Below are 18488 nucleotides of genomic sequence, written 5' to 3'. Positions count from 1 at the left end.
CCTTACACTTTCTGTATTTGTTTCACACAATCTTTGTAGATCATTTAAAGCACATTTTGGAGGTAATTGTGTTGCTTTTTTTTCTATTTTAAAAGTATGGGAATATAAATAATGCCAATGAAACCTTTAATGCTACCCTACGAAAACTTTCCTGGGGTATGTCTAAAGGATCTCTCATACTTACTGTTTTCATTCAATTCTACCAAAAAAGGAACCTGCAAAAGATTTTGTTTTATATTTTCCCTTTTTATATGATCAACAGAGCATATTCCATTTGCTTATTCAAATCCTTATATATAAAAACTATTTAGAATACCAAATAAAATAGCTATTGCATTAGTAATATTTTGATACTGATTTTTTAATTAAAGGCAATTACAACTAATTCTATAGAAAAGCTTAGGTTACTGCAAGTCAGAGATTCTTAAAAAGAAAGAAAATAACTAATACCAAATAACTGAATATACTTACACAATATTTTGCAGTGCATCTGGTTTAAATATTAAGCTAATAGTTTTAAAACTTATTACAAATGGTAATTGTATAAATTATCCTTTTAATGATTTAATATCATAAAAAGCAGATTATTTTAGGTACAAATCACACATTTTTTGTTCTGATACAACATGAAATGAAATGAGTATTTTTATATTTGCTTCTAAATTGTGGATAATGTTGATTGCAAGCTGGATGATTTTCATATTTCTTAAGGAAAAATCACTAGGATGTCATTCAAATATGTAGGAAAATGGAAAGAGATAAAGGATTTTCTTATTTTTTAATTATGGGAAAGAAAACCACATATTTAAGGCAATGACACTGTGATCACATAGCACTGTTAACCATAGATAACTTTATCATGACTTATTCAACCCAGCTTTCAAGGTTCACATGGTAAAATTAACCATAAATTAAAGGCTGGGTATTCATAACATAGTAGGCTATGGTTGGCTATGTAATTCAGTGGCCTTATCTGCATAACATATTACAGTAAATTGGGTGAGGCTAGTCTATTGGACAGACATATAGAACAAACGAGGGGTGGGTTTCAAAAATTGTTCGAACCTACTCGCTGGGCGTGGCCTCCTTTGTGGGAGTGGCTTGCTACACATGTGACTGGATGGGAGTGGCTTGTTAATGCCGCCGCCGCTACTGCCGCCCCCCACTCGCCTTCGGCCGCGTAGTGCACGCGAGCCTGCAGCTTTTGCAAGGGAAGGCCTGGAGGCCTTCCCTCGCGAAAGCTAGGCCACCACCCCTTCAGCCGCTACCACCGCTACCACCGCCCCCCCACCCAGCTTTGGCCACGTAGTGCACGTGAGCCTAGCTCACGAAAGCTAGGCCGCCGCCCCCTTCAGCTGCTACCGCCGCCGCCGCTAATGTCGCCGCCGCTACCACCGCCACTAATGCCGCCGCCGCTACCGCCGCCCCCCACCCAGTTTGGGCCGCGTAGTGCACATGAGCCTGCAGCTTTCGTGAGCGAAGGCCTGGAGGCCTTCCCTCACGAAAGCTGGGCCGCCGCCACCAACCTGAAGCCTCCCGAGTCCCGCTGCTGGGGCTTTGTTGCTTACCTGAGGGGAAAGCAGCAAGCGAAGGACGAAGGGAATTTTCAAATGGAGGTCAAGCGCAAAAAAAGCTTTGCTTCGCCTCCAGCCCGCTCACTGATTGGCTGGACTCCAGCCAATCAGTGAGCGGCAGGCTGGGCTTACTGTGGACGGGCGGGGGAGCAAGGGAGCAAGCTGCGGATGGGCAGGGGAATGAGCAAGTGTGCTGCGATGCACCGGCAAAAGGGCGCTTTGCAGCGATAGGGGCCTGGACCGGTACCGGCATTCCCGGAAGTTAATTACTTCCGGGTTCACCGACGAACCGGTTCGTGTGAACCGGTGCGAACCGGGAGGAACCCACCCCTGGAACCAACCAATAAAAGGGTTATATTTTTTTACTCCACAATAGCCCAAGGTTAAGAGACTAAGTGTCATGAGCAACTGTATTACTCAAAGAAATATTTGCTTGGTGGTCTCCCTGTTCACCCCCTCCCTCCCAGCATGATGGGCAAAACAATGATAGACAACTTATATAAATACACAGATAAATTTGGGGGTTGGAGAAAACCAGCAGAAAATCCTTTGGATACTGGAATTTAATTGTGATATCTGCAATTACACCATCGGACAATTTTTGTAGTTATGCTATCTCCTCATTTTCTGTAGCTGAATTTCTGTAGAATGCTGGCTATGTTTGCATGGCATAGCTGTCGCCTAAGCTAACCATTTATATCAGAAGTCCCAATCTATTTTTCATAACTAAAGTTGCCCTGTTGATATTAATACAGATTAACACAAAAGGGGATTTTAAAATGCAGTAATACCACAGCCCTATTTATTATTGCATTTACATAAATGTGTCATAGTTGATTAGCTAAGCAAATACCTTTGTTTCCTTCTGCAGTGGGTTTTGTAGATTAGCCCTTCCTATTTTTATACAAAAAAAGAGATTGGACACATATAAAAATGAATTATAAATAGGTTTGTAAACAATATATCTGTGTTTTATAAAATATAACCAAAATGTAAATTCCTCTGCTCCACATATCTGAAGTTAAAAGTCTTAGTAGTGTCAATGATAGAAATAAAGAAGAATAAAATAGGTAAAATAGGTCACAGCTTGAATGATAACCTGTTTTCTTCAAATAATCATTAAGAGAAAAGACATAGGGTGAAATATACCAACCATAAATGGTTAAATCTGCTAAAAGCAATCTTTGTAGGAATGCTTGCACTGACATCTTGTGGATATTTTAAAACACAACATAAACTATTTAAAGACCCAAATACATCACTGGAATGATTTTCCTCCCTATTGATAAAAGATAATAAATACAAAAATATAGCTATTTTATATGATGCACTTGTTAATTTTCATGACTGCTAGTTAATTTCAAAACTGCATTTTAAATAAGTTTTTCCTCATTCCTGTTCCTTTTTATATTTGTCACCATTTAACACTTCCCTGTATTATTATTGAAAGACTAACCAAAACTATAATTTGAATATTGGCAGTTCGGGAATGAATTAGGATTTTATAACATATTAATATGCTGTAAAGACCACCAAGTAACAATGAACTCACAGATGTTACTGAATTTTACCACAAAAATCCAAGACTTCAATAAACTTCATTGCCATAAGTCATTACTTGTTTTGACAATACTTGTGGAACTACCAAAACCCATATTCCAGTATTTTCTCAGCATAGTAGGTTTGGTGTTCAATGTCCTAAGTCACTATGAATTAAATGCTGCCTGTAGAAAAGCACCATATCCTTGCTTTCCACCATCAATCACTGATGTCAGCAGAGTATCGTATCATCAGGATTAGAACCACTGCTTCGACTTATCCCCTCCCTATCACTATTGCTCCTATCCTGATCATCTGGTGTCTATTCTTGAGGGAGGGTAAGACAGGTCCATAAGCTGTCTTCCTTGCAATATTCATGTCTTCCTCTGAAACAGACAAGGGAAGACAAGCAAGTATAAAGCCCTTCATGGTATTGGACCTGGGTACTTGAGAGACCGCCTGCTGCCAATTACCTCCAATAGACCGATCAGATGCCACAGATTAGGCCTCCTCCGAATTCCATCCGCCGGCCAATGCCGACTGGCGACTACCCGGAGGAGAGCCTTCTCTGTGGCTGCTCCGACCCTCTGGAACGAGCTCCCCGTGGAGATTCGAACCCTCACCACACTCCAGGCCTTCCGCAAAGCCCTTAAAACCTGGCTGTTGCGACAGGCCTGGGGCTAAAGAGCTTTTGTCCCCCTCCTCGAATTGTATGGTTGTTGTGTGTTTTAAATTGTATTGTTATGTTCGTCTTTTATTCCCTGTCTGTACCCCCTTCCCTGACTGAATTGTGAGCCGCCCTGAGTCCCCTTCGGGGAAAAGGGCGGCATATAAATGTAATAAATCCAATCCAATCCAAGTATCCAGAAGGGCTATTAGGCCCACTTTAATATTGGACCTGCAATAGAGGAGGGGAAGGGTGCAATTATGATTTTTTTTAAATGAGTCTGTGAAGGGAGGTGGCAGTTTGATAAATATAGCAGCAGAGTCAATTTGATGCAATGATTAAGGCAACAGGCTAGAAACTGGAAGACTGTGAGTTCTAAACCTGCCTTAAGCACAAAGCCAGATGGGATCTTGGGCCAGATACACACAGCACTAGTAAGAAAGCAATGGTGAATCTCTTCCAAAATGTCACCAAGAAAACTGCAGGAGCCAGCCCAGGCATTTGCCAACAGTCAACAATGACTTGAAGGCACCGACAAATAGGGACAGAATATCTGTACATCCCTTCCTTTTCATAAAAGCAGGCCACACCATTTCCTCAAAGCCATGAGGCTACTAGAAAGAAGACAAGAGGCATCGCAGAGACCCTGCTTTATTGCTCTTAACAAATGAGGTACTCCAGAGGTGGGCTGCACTTACATGAACAACCGGTTCGCTGGTTGTGAGTGCGCTCCCACCACTTGTTTCAGCCCACCACTTCAGGGTTGAAACACAGCTTCAAACATGCAACTAATCTACTCAGGCAGCTCTGGTGAGTACAGCAGACGCAGCATCGAACTCAACTGGGTCGATCAGAGGGATCCGCAGTTCGGCGATTCGAATCCCTAGTATAGGTCTCCTGTGTGAGCAGGGGATTGGACTAGATGACTTCCAAAGTCACTTCCAACTCTGTTACTGCAGTGTGGGTGAGGGGGAACGAGCCAGAAAGTTAGTTATATATGGAAAGAATAGCACAGGGGTGGGTGGGTGAGCCCAGCCAGTGACCACAACTACCGGTTTTCCCGAACTGGTCCAACCAAGTAGCAGCCCACCACTAAGGTACTCATAGTTGGGTACCAAGTTTTTGAAACCTAAACTTTGCTTTTCAACAAATCTAATTAATGAGACTGTATGAGATGCTAGCTTTCTTCGTTGTAAGCAATCTTTAGGGTTTTGATAGTGGTCCTCTTGGGTATAAGATAGAGTCCGTTTCACCTCCCTGTGATGTATTTGTGGAGAGGAAAATTATTTTCATTAACGAAAGTCAATATGAAGCTAGCTTTCTAAACACTAACACATTTCTCTTAGGCATTAACTTTATTTGCAAGAAATACTCTTAAAAATAAACGTGACAAGTAGTAGTAGCCCAGTGTTTTGGTTTATTACATGTACTCATTTGTTCATCTGTCAGTCTCAAATTCTGAGACAAGCAGGATAAGGGTGCTTATGTTGATGGAATGCCAAAGTCTCTTGTCATTTTTCCAATTTTCAAATGACCTTTTTAGGAGACAGAGTAAAGCTATTTAGTGCGTTTGCTGCTGAATTGAAACCTGAGCCAGGAACTCAGAGCTTATGCTATTATTAACTGTTTTTAATTAAATGAATGTGCATGATTCAGAAAGCAGTGTGTATGTATAGCTCTAATGGAACTATGTACCGTCTTTACTTAACCTGGTGCTTTCCAGATCAGCTGGGATTGCAATTTCCAGAATCCCCAACCAGCATATCTCCTGAAGGGAACTTGGTAAGGGATGGTGGGAATACATTGTAAAACAGCACTAGTTTAATTACAAGTAATATCATTCATACATCAATATCCCACGGTTGCCGTTGTGGGGAAAATAGGAGGAGGAAGGAGTATTGTGTATGTTTGCTGCCTTGAGTTATTTATAAAGTAATAAAGGCAGGATTAAAAAAAACTATAAATAAATAAATATGTTTCCTGATCATGTAGCGTTGTCTCCCTATTTAGCCTATTCCCTAGAACTTCTCTGCAAATGAGATCTCGCCAAATTAAAAAATTAATTGAAATAGAGATAGTGGGTTTCTTCAGTGCTTTACATTTGATTTCAGAAAGCTGCTTTGGAAGTAAGTAAGGGTGCATATGTAACACCTGCCAGCAACTTTGTAAAGCAGTCATGACATTTCTCAAAACCACACTGCTCCCTTCTTGAAGAGATGGTCTTGAAGGAAATACGCATCAACCATATTAGCCTAGGAAAACAGAGAAGGAAGGGTAAGAAAAAAAATAATCTTTAGTGTAAGAGGAAGGGAAGAAAGGAAAAAACTGTCGAGCTCTCCAGAACCTTTTATTATAGTTCTTATCAAAAAAGGAGAGCGACAGTATTTGCTGAAGTGTTTTCTGACCTGGTCTATCTTAAGGGCTGACACCTCTGAAGCTGCAGGGAATGCTGGCAAAACATATTCACTTTCAAGAATTGCACATAGTTATAATAGTTGTATTTCTCTACATTTGAAGGCATGTTTTAGAGTTAAAACTGTAGGCTGCAGTAAAGCCCTAGTAAATAGTTGCCTTATACTATCTGGACAAGTCATATATTGTCCTAAACCACAAAATAGCTTAACTGCCTCTGGCATAGTGTCTGGGTAAACCCAACCAATGTGTTTAGTAAATTTGTGATTTATGTCTTAGCTTGCTGTGTACACCCAGTGAAGTGTGGTTTATTCAAGGAAGCATAGCTTATATGTGATTATCTGGATACCGAGTTACTGTATGAGACTGTTAGAGCTTTTGTTCACTTTTATTCATTTATTAAATTTATGCTGTCCATCTTACCAATAAGGCAACTTTGGGTGGCTTATTCTGGGTGGTTATTCAAATATTCAACTTATTGAAGTGTTGCCTCCATTACCTAGCAGCAAACCTCAGTTTCAAATAAGAATCTTTTTTGGTTTTATCTTGAGATGCCAATAAGTGATCCTGGAAGATTTTAACATATGAAATGTTTACCATTGAGCTATGGCTTCTTACTATAACTGTAGCATCATTATGAGCACCAATTAAAGTATTTATCCAACATTTCTATAAATCTGATCTGACCTGTAAGGGATTTCTTTCTATATTATGGTAAACCTCAGATCACTGGTAGGATACTAACTGGAAACAGATCTGCATCTCCTTTGTTGGATGCCACAGTGTTTCCAAGTTTAAAGATGCAGGGAATATCTGCACACGGTAAGATCGTAACTTTTTTAATCCTTAAAAAAGGATCTGATTGTCATAACATTATTTGTATTTATATTTCATGTTTCTAGACTGCCCATCTCCCTCAATGAAGGGTTCTGAATGGTGTTTTTATTAAACTTCTGTAATATCTATTGGTATATAGTTTATTAGCATATCTTCCTGATGTTTTGATGTTTGTCAGTGGGATTGATTGATTGATTGATTGATTACATTTATATGCCGCCCTTTTCCCCAAAGAGGACTCAGTGCGGCTCACAATTCAATCAGGGAAGGAGGTACAGACAGGGTGATAAAAAAGACGAGACATAACAATACAAAATTTAAAAACACACAACAACCATACCATTCGAGAAGGGGGGCAAAAACTCTTTAGCCCCAGGCCTGTCGGAACAGCCAGGTTTTAAGGGCTTTGCGGAAGGCCTGGAGGGTGGTGAGGGTTCGAATCTCCACGGGGAGCTCGTTCCAGAGGGTCGGAGCAGCCACAGAGAAGGCTCTCCTCCGGGTAGTCGCCAGTCGGCATTGGCCGGCGGATGGAATTCGGAGGAGGCCTAATCTGTGGGATCTGATCGGTCTATTGGAGGTAATTGGCAGCAGGCGGTCTCTCAAGTACCCAGGTCCAATACTATGAAGGGCTTTATAAGTGACGACTAGCGCCTTGAAACGTATCCGAAAACCAATAGGCAGCCAGTGCAGCTCGCGGAGGATAGGTGTTACGTGGGTGAACCGAGGTGCACCCACAATCGCTCGCACAACTGCATTCTATGATCTGATTAGACAGAACTTTTTTTCAATTGCAGAGCTGAGAAAGAATGTCACTGGCACTAAGATATGCTTGGCTCCCATTCATGTTCAATAATACCTTTAAAATAACACTTTGTATTTTAAAGGCAAAAATCATCATATTTGTGTCGTTTTTCTACGACATTTATGAACTGCCTAGTCATATACCACCATAAAGATTTTTCTGAGCTGGTTGTTAATTTAAATTGTAATAATTTTGGTTTTGGTTTTATCTTTTGTAAGTTGTTGGTCATCTTGAACATTTATACAGGAAGATGAGATAAAAAAATATTTGTCAGATACAAATTTATGTAAAATTTAATGCCACTCCTATATATCCTTGTCTAAAAGGGGGAAGAATTGCTCTAGGAAGAGGCAATGAAGTGTGCAGTCAGGCTCTTAATTCATTAACAGGGAGCCAGAATTACATGTCATTTTTTTACCTGTATCAAATATAATTTTGAAGCAAGACCCCCCATTTCTATTTAATTTTATTTTTTTAGACAGCTTGATTGACTATGGTTATGATCTTTATATGTCTTATCAGTGCCAACAAACAAAAATAGATGGAGGTAGAGAATATTTTAGAAAGTGCCAAACATTTATAAGAAACACTTATAAAGAAAATGAAACTTCCAAAGGATAAACGAGCAAATCTTTTTTAATCTATGAAAACAAATAAGTTCCCCCCAGATGAGTTTAAATCTATCACTTCATTAATACTTTGCTATACTAGCAAAAGTCATTCAAAAGCAGCTACCTCTCTCTCCTCTAGATAGTATTTCTTAAGGACAAAGACATTTTTCCATCTATCTTAATATAAGAAAGGTTGATGGATATTATTTTTATAAAAGGTGACCTCCAAAGGATTATATTTAAAATGAAAATGGGATATCAGCGCACTCTGCATCTTTTTGAAAGGAAAAGAGGTACATTATTCTTCCTCTATTATATGGCCACATTTTTTTTTAAAAAAGAACTATGGTTTAATGGTTTAATTATTGGGATCAGGTCCAGATTTCAGTCATCTTCAGCCATGAAAGCTCACTGAGTGATTCTGGGCCAATCATATGTCTCAACCCAAACCACGCCAGAGAGTTTTTGTTATGGGAAAATTTGGGAGACAAGAGCCTATATAGGACAAGTTGTGGCCTTGTAGGAAAGACATACAATACTGTAACATTAATAAATTACTAACTGAATTAAGAAAAGGGTTAGTTTGTTACTTTCCTTCATCTTATAGGATACTGAATATTATTGGATTTATTTTAATTCAGCTAATTAAAAGTTCAGCTTTTAATAAACCAATGTAGACTTCATAAGGCTGTATGGATAGCTGCAGAAAGACTGAATTTTAAATTTATTCATGCTGAAGTCCCATCTCTTCTACTTAAGAGAATACCTCTGAACTGATTGACTTGACTAATTTCAAAGTGCTAGGCAGGATCAGACCATGGATAACCATACTTTGGTTAAGTAAACCATTAAACCTTTTCCCCCAAAAATGCATAATAGAGAAAGAATGATATGCCTCTTTTCCTTTCAAAAAGATACAGAGTGTGCTGATGTGCCATTTTCTTTTTAAATATAATCATTTAGAGGTCACCTTTTATAAAAAGTTCAGGAAGTAAAAACATTCTGGGGGGGGGGAAACAAGAGCAAATGGTTTTCATCTTGCTAAAAGAACCATATGGATAATTCCATGAAGTAGAAAATCTCTTCTTATAATCCGAAATGACATGAAATTACTGAAGAAAACAAACAAAAAAGGATAAGGCTCTGCCTGCTAGCTTCAAAATTTAAACAAACATATATTAACTCACTGCCTAAATTAAATCATCAACATATTAGTAACACTGAAATAAAACAGTCATCCATGTTTCCATATATAATTGGCACCAACACTTAAAGGAATCTTTTCACTTTTTCTCTTACATAAAACAAACCAAGGTAGAAATCAGAAAACATCTATACCATACAGTGTTTGCAACTACATCACCCTTTTTCTTACTGGATTAAGTTGGGACCATTTATCCTACTGAAATAATCAGAGGTGTTTACAGCAAGGGACAAATGACAAAAGCAGATTTTATTATCTATAGATATTAAAAGATCCACAGATCCATAAATTCTCTGCATCTCAGATTTTAGAATTTGAGCCAGAAGTACTGCAACTATTAAAAAGCAAAATTAAAATCAGTATCTTATTCATTAAGAGCTGTGGTGCCATAGTGGTTAGAATACAGTATTGCAGGCTACTTCTGCTCACTGCCAACTGCCCAAAGTTCGGTAGTTTGATTCTCACCAGCTCAAGATTGATTCAAATTGTTGGGGGCAATATGCTGACTTTGTAAACTTCTTAGAGAGGACTGTAAAACACTGTGAAGTGGTATATAAGTCTAAGCAGAGTGTCAGGGTTCCAAATAGCATCCAAAAATAAATCAGAGTTCAAGGCAAAGGATTCCTCAAAGTTCCAATTTATTAAGAGAGCCATGTTGGCACATCTGGGAAAACCCGAATCTGAAGGCTTCCCGGTTTTCCCACACAGTTGAAAGTTCAACATCTTGCCCTACACCCACAAGTCCATTATATGGACCAATCTTCCACTGCCATACTGGCAGCTTCCACCATCCAGTTCCGGTCAGGTGCAGAGGTGCAAAGACAAAGGATGACCTTGGCTTTCTAGAAAGAATTTTGTTATGTTACTAACTCCGTACAATCCCCCTCCCATTTTCCCACAACAGAAAATGCATAGTAGAATAACAGCAAGTGGGGCAGGCCAAAGATCCAAAAGAAAAGATGGCTGCAGGACTGACACAGGGTGGATAAAAATCGATGGTTTAAAAAAAATAAAAAAAATATGTTTTATTTAAATCAGATTTTTTTTAATTTTTATCAAATATATTTTATTAAAATAGTTTTGGAGTAAAAAAATATAAATGAAGATGGTTTTGTATTTAAGATACATTAATAATTTAGTTTACTCAGCATGAAATAGAGCTTAGTTATGTAGCATCAGGCTCAGAGGTGGGTTGCTGCCGGTTTGACCTGGTTCAGCCAAACCAGTAGTGGTGGCGGCGGGAGGCTCTGCCCATCTGCCCGAACGCTTTTGCGCATGCACACAAGCAAACCGGTAGTAAACTGGTTAGCAACCCACCACTGATCAGGCTGTATATTCTGCAATATTTACATTTTTGGTCAAATCCAAGCTCTTCAATCTGAGATAATATGCACTGCATTGATGCATTCACACCAGAGGCAGGTTCTGACCAGTTCTGGAGAACCAGTTATGGAAATTTTGAGTAGTTTGAAGAAACAGTAAATACCACCTCTAACTGCCCCACTCCCATCTATCCTCTGCCTCCTGAGTCCTAGCTGATCGGGAGGGAATGGAGATTTTACAGTATCCTTCCCCTGGAATGGGGTGGGAATGGAGATTTTACAGTATCCTTAATCAGTATCCTTCCCCTGCCATGTCCAAAGCCACACCCACCAAGCCACGCCCATAGAAGCAGTAGTAAACATTTTTGAATCCTACCATTGATCCACACAATAACCAGAAGATACACAGATTTACAGTAACCATGAGGTAATTCATAAAACAAAGTTCAGGAATATTCCTTTATCTCAATGTTCTGCAAATCTATGTACAGTACAAACTGTATGATTGTTTGAAGAGAAATGTATCTGTACATTTGCACCAGGCTGTAAATGTGAGGAGGAAGGGCAAGCAGGAAAAATAAAAGTGAAACCTTCTAAGCAGCTTATAAATATAATATTAAAGAATACTTGTCATTTCAGATCCATTATGGCAGCTCCTGTTAGCGGGTATCCACTCACCTGCTGCCTGCCATGTCCCTCACCTTGCTGTGGCACTGCCACATCACCAGCCATCCCATTAAAGTGAATGGGACTGTCAGTAAGTCAACAGTGGGTCAGAGGAGGAGCCACTGCAGGACAGAGATTTAAATCAAATCTACCCTGAGTCTAAATATTATTGCTATTAAAAACTTTTGGACTTTAATCAATATTGCTAAGTAGTACTATATTAATATTGCACTATTTAATAATTAAGTACTTAACATTACTCATATTTGTATTACTAAGTATTACTCACTATTAGCTACCTGAGCAAAGGGGTATATTGCTAATTCTGAAATCTGTGTGGCTGGGTTTCAGACCTGCATCAGTCTCAAGACCATGGCTGGCAGGGTGGCAAAATAGTTCACTCCTTTCTGGGCTTCTAAATCAGGTTTAGGAACTGGTGATAGTGTTCCGTCTTTTGATGTTGGGCAACTTCAACTTCCACATTATGAGGGCCACAGGTCAAATTAAGCTCAGGAGTCAATGGCTTCTATAGCAGCCACAGGCCTGTCTCAGTGGACCTTAGAAGCAACACATGAATGTGGACACACTTTGGACTTTGGCTTTGTTTCATGCCAGTAAACTGGATAGGGAGAGCATTACCCCCATGTTTAGATCACTTCCTTTTCTACCTAAGTTTGACTGAAACTTGGTACCTCCACGGGGACCGAACCTGTTTGAATGGTTCTCCCAAGGTAACCCATGAATTGTGATTTCTTACGCAAAGCCACCTCTATTCACTTCTCATCTCTTTGTGAGCAGGATCTAGGCCATTTATTAGCAATAGCAATAGCAGTTTGACTTATATACCGCTTCATAGGGCTTTCAGCCCTCTTTAAGCGGTTTACAGAGTCAGCATATAGCCCTCAACAACAATCCAGGTCCTCATTTTACCCACCTCGGAAGGATGGAAGGCTGAGTCAACCCTGAGCCGGTGAGATTTGAACAGCCGAACTGCAGAACTGCAGTCAGCTGAAGTAGCCTGCAGTGCTGCATTTAGCCACTGCGCCACCTCGGCTCTCGTAGATATCTCAGTAGATATTGAAGTATCTACTGAGTTACCTGGATTCCTTGTACCTGAAATCTTCCATTAAGTGACTAGTGTGGTAAGACATCTTCTGTCACTTATGGACTGGATCCCTGCCCCTGTCAGTTCCTTCAGACAGCAATCGGGGAAATAATTCCTTGGATCCAGGAGACTGTTAATACTTCATTGAGGGAATGATACTACAGAGGTCATGAAAGAAGCTGTGATATGCACAAAAGATGCCTTAAACCTATTGCCATTTAACTCCCACAAGTAATAAAAGATCTGAAAATGTTAGTCCTGTCCTCTCCAACGACATCACAGCATCAGCAACCCGATTCCCTAGAGAGAGACAAAGTGCAAATCCAAGCTGGAAAAGATTGTCTATTCTGCTACAACGTATTAACTTCATTATACCAGCTAGCACGGAAAACAGATGTGCATCAACTACCCAGGGACTGAGAGGAATAGTGAAAACTACAGAATTGAAGTACAGCACATTCCAACAACAGCACTGGGACCAGGCAAAACACTGCAACTTTCAATATTTTTGACCCTTGAAACATAAAGGGATGGTAGGTGTTTATGTAAGTATCAAACAAGAACAATAATAGTACTACCTGTGCTGGAACTTGCAAATAAATTGCTTGTATTTGTAGGTATCTTCCCATTGTTCAGCTGTTTTACTCTTTTCAGATGAGACTTTCCATGGTAATGAAGCTGAGCTTGTGCTGCTGAGTTCAGCTGAATATTGCACACATCACAAAAGGAAAATATCATCTTCTTTTTCTCTTTACTTAATTGATAGTCTGGCCTATCGTATCTCTGTCCTTTATCTTCTAAGTCCCTTCGAATTGCTGATGGATTCATACTTTTATCTCCAGCCATGTGGTCAGGACATATTGGATGCTTCATGTCTACAAAAATGAAGAAGATGGTGGGGGAAAGAGAGAAAGAGAGAAAATATTGAGGCTGAAAACTAAATAAAGTAATATCATTTTAGTCAGTGTTTGAATCAGCATCTTCAGAAGACATTGCTTTATTATATGCTGCACACTAAAGGATTCAATTTGGCTAATAATAAAAATAAAAATTGCACAGCTTCACTGTTAACAGTTCTGCAGAGACTGCTGTTCATGCAGAAATATAAAGGCTTATGACACAAGCTATAGTTCACTAGTAAACAAAAACTAATTCACATTTTCGCAAAGTACAGTCATCATTATCTTCTTTCTGCAATTATCTTTCCGATGGAAATTTCTTTATTAGTATGAAAATATAATAGAATGGTCCAATTTCTTTTATTCTCTCTTTTTCTTTTAAATATGGATATACAGTTTTCCCAAAACTGAGCCCTATCCTGAAAAAGCCCTAGAATGTTACACATGCCTAATATAAGCACTATCATCAAAATAAGTCCTACTTAAGAGCCAGTGCAGCTGCCCATTCCGTCTGGTTGCTCGCTGTGCAACAACCACAAGGTGGGACAGAATGGTGGTGGAGCTGCCCCACGTGCCCCGCACCTGCTTACATCAGGCCCTCCTGCAGCCAGGCCACCTAGCAGTAGCCCACATGGCCGCCAGCCTACTTTTTCTGCTTGCTCTTGGCTGCAATGAAGCAGGAGGCTGAGCAGTAAGCTGGTGCCGCATTCATGAGGCGAGGCAGATATTGGAGTGTGGGTGGCCTGGCTGTGGGGGCCCTGGGGTAATTGGTGAGGGGTGCATGGAGCAACTCCATGTCCCCACTTCATGGGAGCGGCAGTATCAAACTGTGCGGCATCTGAGAAGAAATGGGACTCCCAAGTAATCTTAAAGTACATGGAAAAAAATAAGACATCCTCAAAAACAAGCCCTAGTGCTTATTTTGGGGCCTATGTTTTCAGGGAAATGCAGGTAAATAACTATATACATACATACATACATACATACATACATACATACATACATACGTGTTGTATTTGTGCTGATAAATAAATAAAGGGAGATACACACACACACACAAACACACACACACAAATATATACATACACACACACACACACACATATATATAAATGGCACTGTGTGTGTGTGTGTGTGTGTGTTCCAGCATAACTCTGGAATGCCTCAAACCTTCAACCAAACTTGATATACAGATGATTTACTCTCTGGAAACAAATATTGTGGTGATAAGACACCCCCTAACACTCCTTGGGGGGGGGTGCTCTGTTACAATACAGCTTGTTGTGCCTTCAAATGGCTTCTACTGTACTGCCATAAAATGGTTACTAGTATACAGTGGAATTGCCATGATAATGGCTTCACAGTACTCTGGTAAGGGGAAAAGTCAAACATTAGAAATTATGTTTGGTCCGGACATTTCCCCCCTATAAATAACCAGGCAACACTGGGTTATCAGCTAGTTCAGTGTTTTTCAACCACTGTGCCGCGGCACACTAGTGTGCCGTGACATAGTGTAAGGTGTGCCGTGGGAAAATTACTTTATATATAGTCAATATAGGCACAGAGTTAAAAATTTTTAACATTTTCTAATGGTGGTGTGCCTCGTGATTTTTTTCATGAAAAAAGTGTGCCTTTGCACAAAAAAGGTTGAAAAACACTGAGCTAGTTGACTATAATGGAAAAATGACAGAAATATTCAACCCCTTTTTCTAATTCATTGTCATTTTATAAATATACCTCTATAGAAATAAACACATATAAAATTACATATAATATTACTACCAACTGTTGCAAACTATGCAAGCATCATTTAAATTTCAGGACCAAGTCCTATATATTATATGAATATCTATGACCAAATATCAAAAATGTTTCCTTTAATGGCTTTAATGCAACATAGGATTGTATTAAGAGCAGCACCATAAAAGTAAAGCAGACGTATTTCCAATCTAAATCTTTCTTAATATCACACAATTGTTTCAAAATAATGCTGGGGTGAAAAACATTTTTGTACTTTTTCTTTCAAGAAATGGTGTGTGCTTATATACTGTATGTATATAATCATAATGTATTTATACATATATAATGTATATATAATATACACATGTGTACACACACACACACACACACTGTTTTTGTATGTGTATGTATGAGAGAGAGAGCCATGGACACATACACACACATCACTCATAGGAGTGAGAAGGGATTTATATGTTTACATTTATTTGTTTATCTGTCTTTCTATCCATCTATCTATCAGAAGTAGAAGAAGAAATAAAATCCTCATGTGTAAAGCACATGGACCAGGGGTGGGTTCCGGCAGGCACTACTGCCGGTTTGCTTGTGGGCGCACTGCGCGCTCATGCACAGTGCAATAATAATTGCTCTGCACATGTGCAGAAGCAAAAAACAAGATGGAGGCACTTACAACGGCGCCTGGAGAGCTGGTTCGTGGGCATGGCAGGCTTGGGTCGCTGCTGGTTCCAGTGACCCAGGCTACCAAACCAGAAAATGTACAAGGAAATATAGGATTTCTCTATGCATATTGGTAGGAACCCACCAATGACATGGACTAAGTTATCTCATACCGGAGTATGCGTAGAGAAATCCTATATTTCCTTGTACATTTTCTAGGATTTCTCAGCTTTCCTGGTTGCTCATACTGCATTCAATTGTCAAGATAAAATGAAGGAAGTAAAGGCAGCTTGGGAGGCTGCAGGTTGAAGGAAGAGATAGCAAGAAAAACAATCAATAGCACCAACAGCTTCTACTTCCTTAAAATATTAAGTATGCTTAAAAACCCAACTCAAAATTATGGGAACAGGTTTCTGCTTCCACAATAATATTTTTTACTGACTTCAAAATCAGCTCATAAGAAGCAGGAAACCTCTAACGCAGATTCTGTCAGTATGAGGGATACTGAAGGAGGGAAACTGCTTCTTCCAATTACTAGTTATGCTGATGGAAACATTCTACTGCATTTAATCTATCCAATAGAACATTTTGAACATTCAAAATGTGAATTTCCCCTAACGCAATTGTTCAAAATTTTTATTTGCTTCTTCCTAGCTAAACAGAAATTCTTGCAAATTTCTTTCTTGAAACTGTCTATTACTTTTAAATGGGAATACACTGCAAGAGCATACACTATGATTTTTCTTTAGTGGTTTAAGGTAGTCAATGGCTGAGCATATAAGGAGACTTTGTAATGATGATAACAATGCTAGACAGGTAGTGGGGTTACATGAGGTCTATTTTGAGAAATGAATATTTGTTGAAAAATGTGAAAATGTCGGTGAATAAGGTCACACTACTCCTGCCCACTTCGTAACATCGAATTGAAACTTAATATGCCAAGGGAAAACAATTTTAATGTAGTGGGAATACTATAAGGTACGTAAGAATTGCAGTAAAACAAGAGATGGGTCAAGAAAGGTTACGAATGAATCCCAGAATTATGAGATTGGAAGGGATCTTGAAAATACTCTAGTCCAATCCTTACCCATGACAGAGATTGTCAGGCAATTGACTGTCCAATCTTTGCTTTAAAACTTGAAAACTTCCCGTGACAGAAGAGACCGTACCACTGTTTAATAGCTTTTCCACTCAGAAAAGTCCTCACTTCAAATTTGTATCTACCTCTGTAAATCTTTCACCCACTGGGTCTTCTCCTACCCTTAGGGCTACAGTGGCTGAGTGCTACAGGCAACAAATCTACACTTCCAGCTGTGAAAACTTTTAAGAGACTACTATGATGGCTCCCTTTAGCTTTCTCTTCACACCCAACTTTTTTAGTTGTTGTGCATAGGATTTAGTCTCTAAATTTCTCATCATCTTTGTTCTTCTTGGAAATCTTTCTGGGTTCTTAGCATCATTCTTATATTGTGACAACCAGAACTAGATACAGTATTGTAGATTAAGCCTGACTAGTACCACATAGACCAGAATTAATCACTGCCTATGTGATCTTGATTGTTAGGGAGACGGTGGCTCAGTGGCTAAGACGCTGAGCTTCTCGCTCAGAAAGGTTGGCGGTTCAAATCCCTAGCACCGCGTAACGGAGTGAGGGACTTGTCCCAGCTTCTGCCAACCTAGCAGTTCAAAAGCATGTAAAAATGCAAGTGGAAAAATAGGAACCACCTTTGGTGGAAAGGTAACAATGTTCCATGCGCCTTCGGCATTTAGTCATGCCGGCCACATGACCACGGAGGCGTCTTCAGATAGTGCTGGCTCTTTGGCTTTGAAACAGAGATGAGCATTGCCCCCCAGAATTGGGAACGAAAACACATATGCACAAAGGGGAACCTTTACCTTTATGATTTTGATGTATCTGTTGATGGAACCAAATACTATATTGATTTTTTCACAGCAGAAACATATTTTGGGATCAGACTTAATTTGTGGTTTAGCCACATGCTCATGGCCTTCTTGTAAATACTACTGTTGATCCAGGTACTGCCTATCCTGTACCCATGCACTTCCTACTACTGAACTACATACTGCAAGATAGGGCCAATGTTCAAGAGTGTTAGGATCCTTTTGAACCTAGAACCATTTTGATGAGTTAGCAATCCTCCCCACTTTTATTTGTCTGCAGAAACTCATCTAAGTCATTTATAAAACAGGTAAAGACTATAAGAAGTGTCTCTTTATTAAACTAGTGGCAAAACCAAACAGAGAAGTAATAAATAGAAAGTACAACTAGATGCTAAAATAAGAACGAATCTATAAAATTAATTTTAAAAGATGGGTGTCCTCCGGGTAACAGCAATGTCACCAGCTAATCCTTTCAATTCAGAAGTGTCTTAAATGGTGCTTCCAACATAAATGGGATTTCAAGACAACTGATG

The 18488-nt window shown here is 39.4% G+C and overlaps 1 protein-coding gene and 1 long non-coding RNA gene across 2 annotated transcripts in view; one reads left to right on the top strand and one right to left on the bottom strand.

Moving 5' to 3' along the window:
- ZNF385B (zinc finger protein 385B) overlaps positions 1-18488 on the bottom strand; it is a 239539-nt gene that overhangs the window by 171885 nt on the left and 49166 nt on the right. Inside the window, exon 2 of the mRNA XM_032211549.1 lies at positions 13318-13614. Coding sequence (XP_032067440.1) covers positions 13318-13612 — 295 coding nt within the window. The 5' untranslated portion in view covers positions 13613-13614. The remainder of the gene's footprint in view (positions 1-13317; positions 13615-18488) is intronic.
- LOC116504518 overlaps positions 1-18488 on the top strand; it is a 35199-nt gene that overhangs the window by 5717 nt on the left and 10994 nt on the right. The gene's annotated exons all lie outside the window — the stretch shown is intronic.

This window comes from Thamnophis elegans, chromosome 1 (assembly GCF_009769535.1).
Source record: "Thamnophis elegans isolate rThaEle1 chromosome 1, rThaEle1.pri, whole genome shotgun sequence".
NCBI lineage: Eukaryota > Metazoa > Chordata > Lepidosauria > Squamata > Colubridae > Thamnophis > Thamnophis elegans.
The sequence above is the reverse complement of the archived record's forward strand: the minus strand, read 5'-3'. Positions and strand labels throughout refer to the sequence as shown.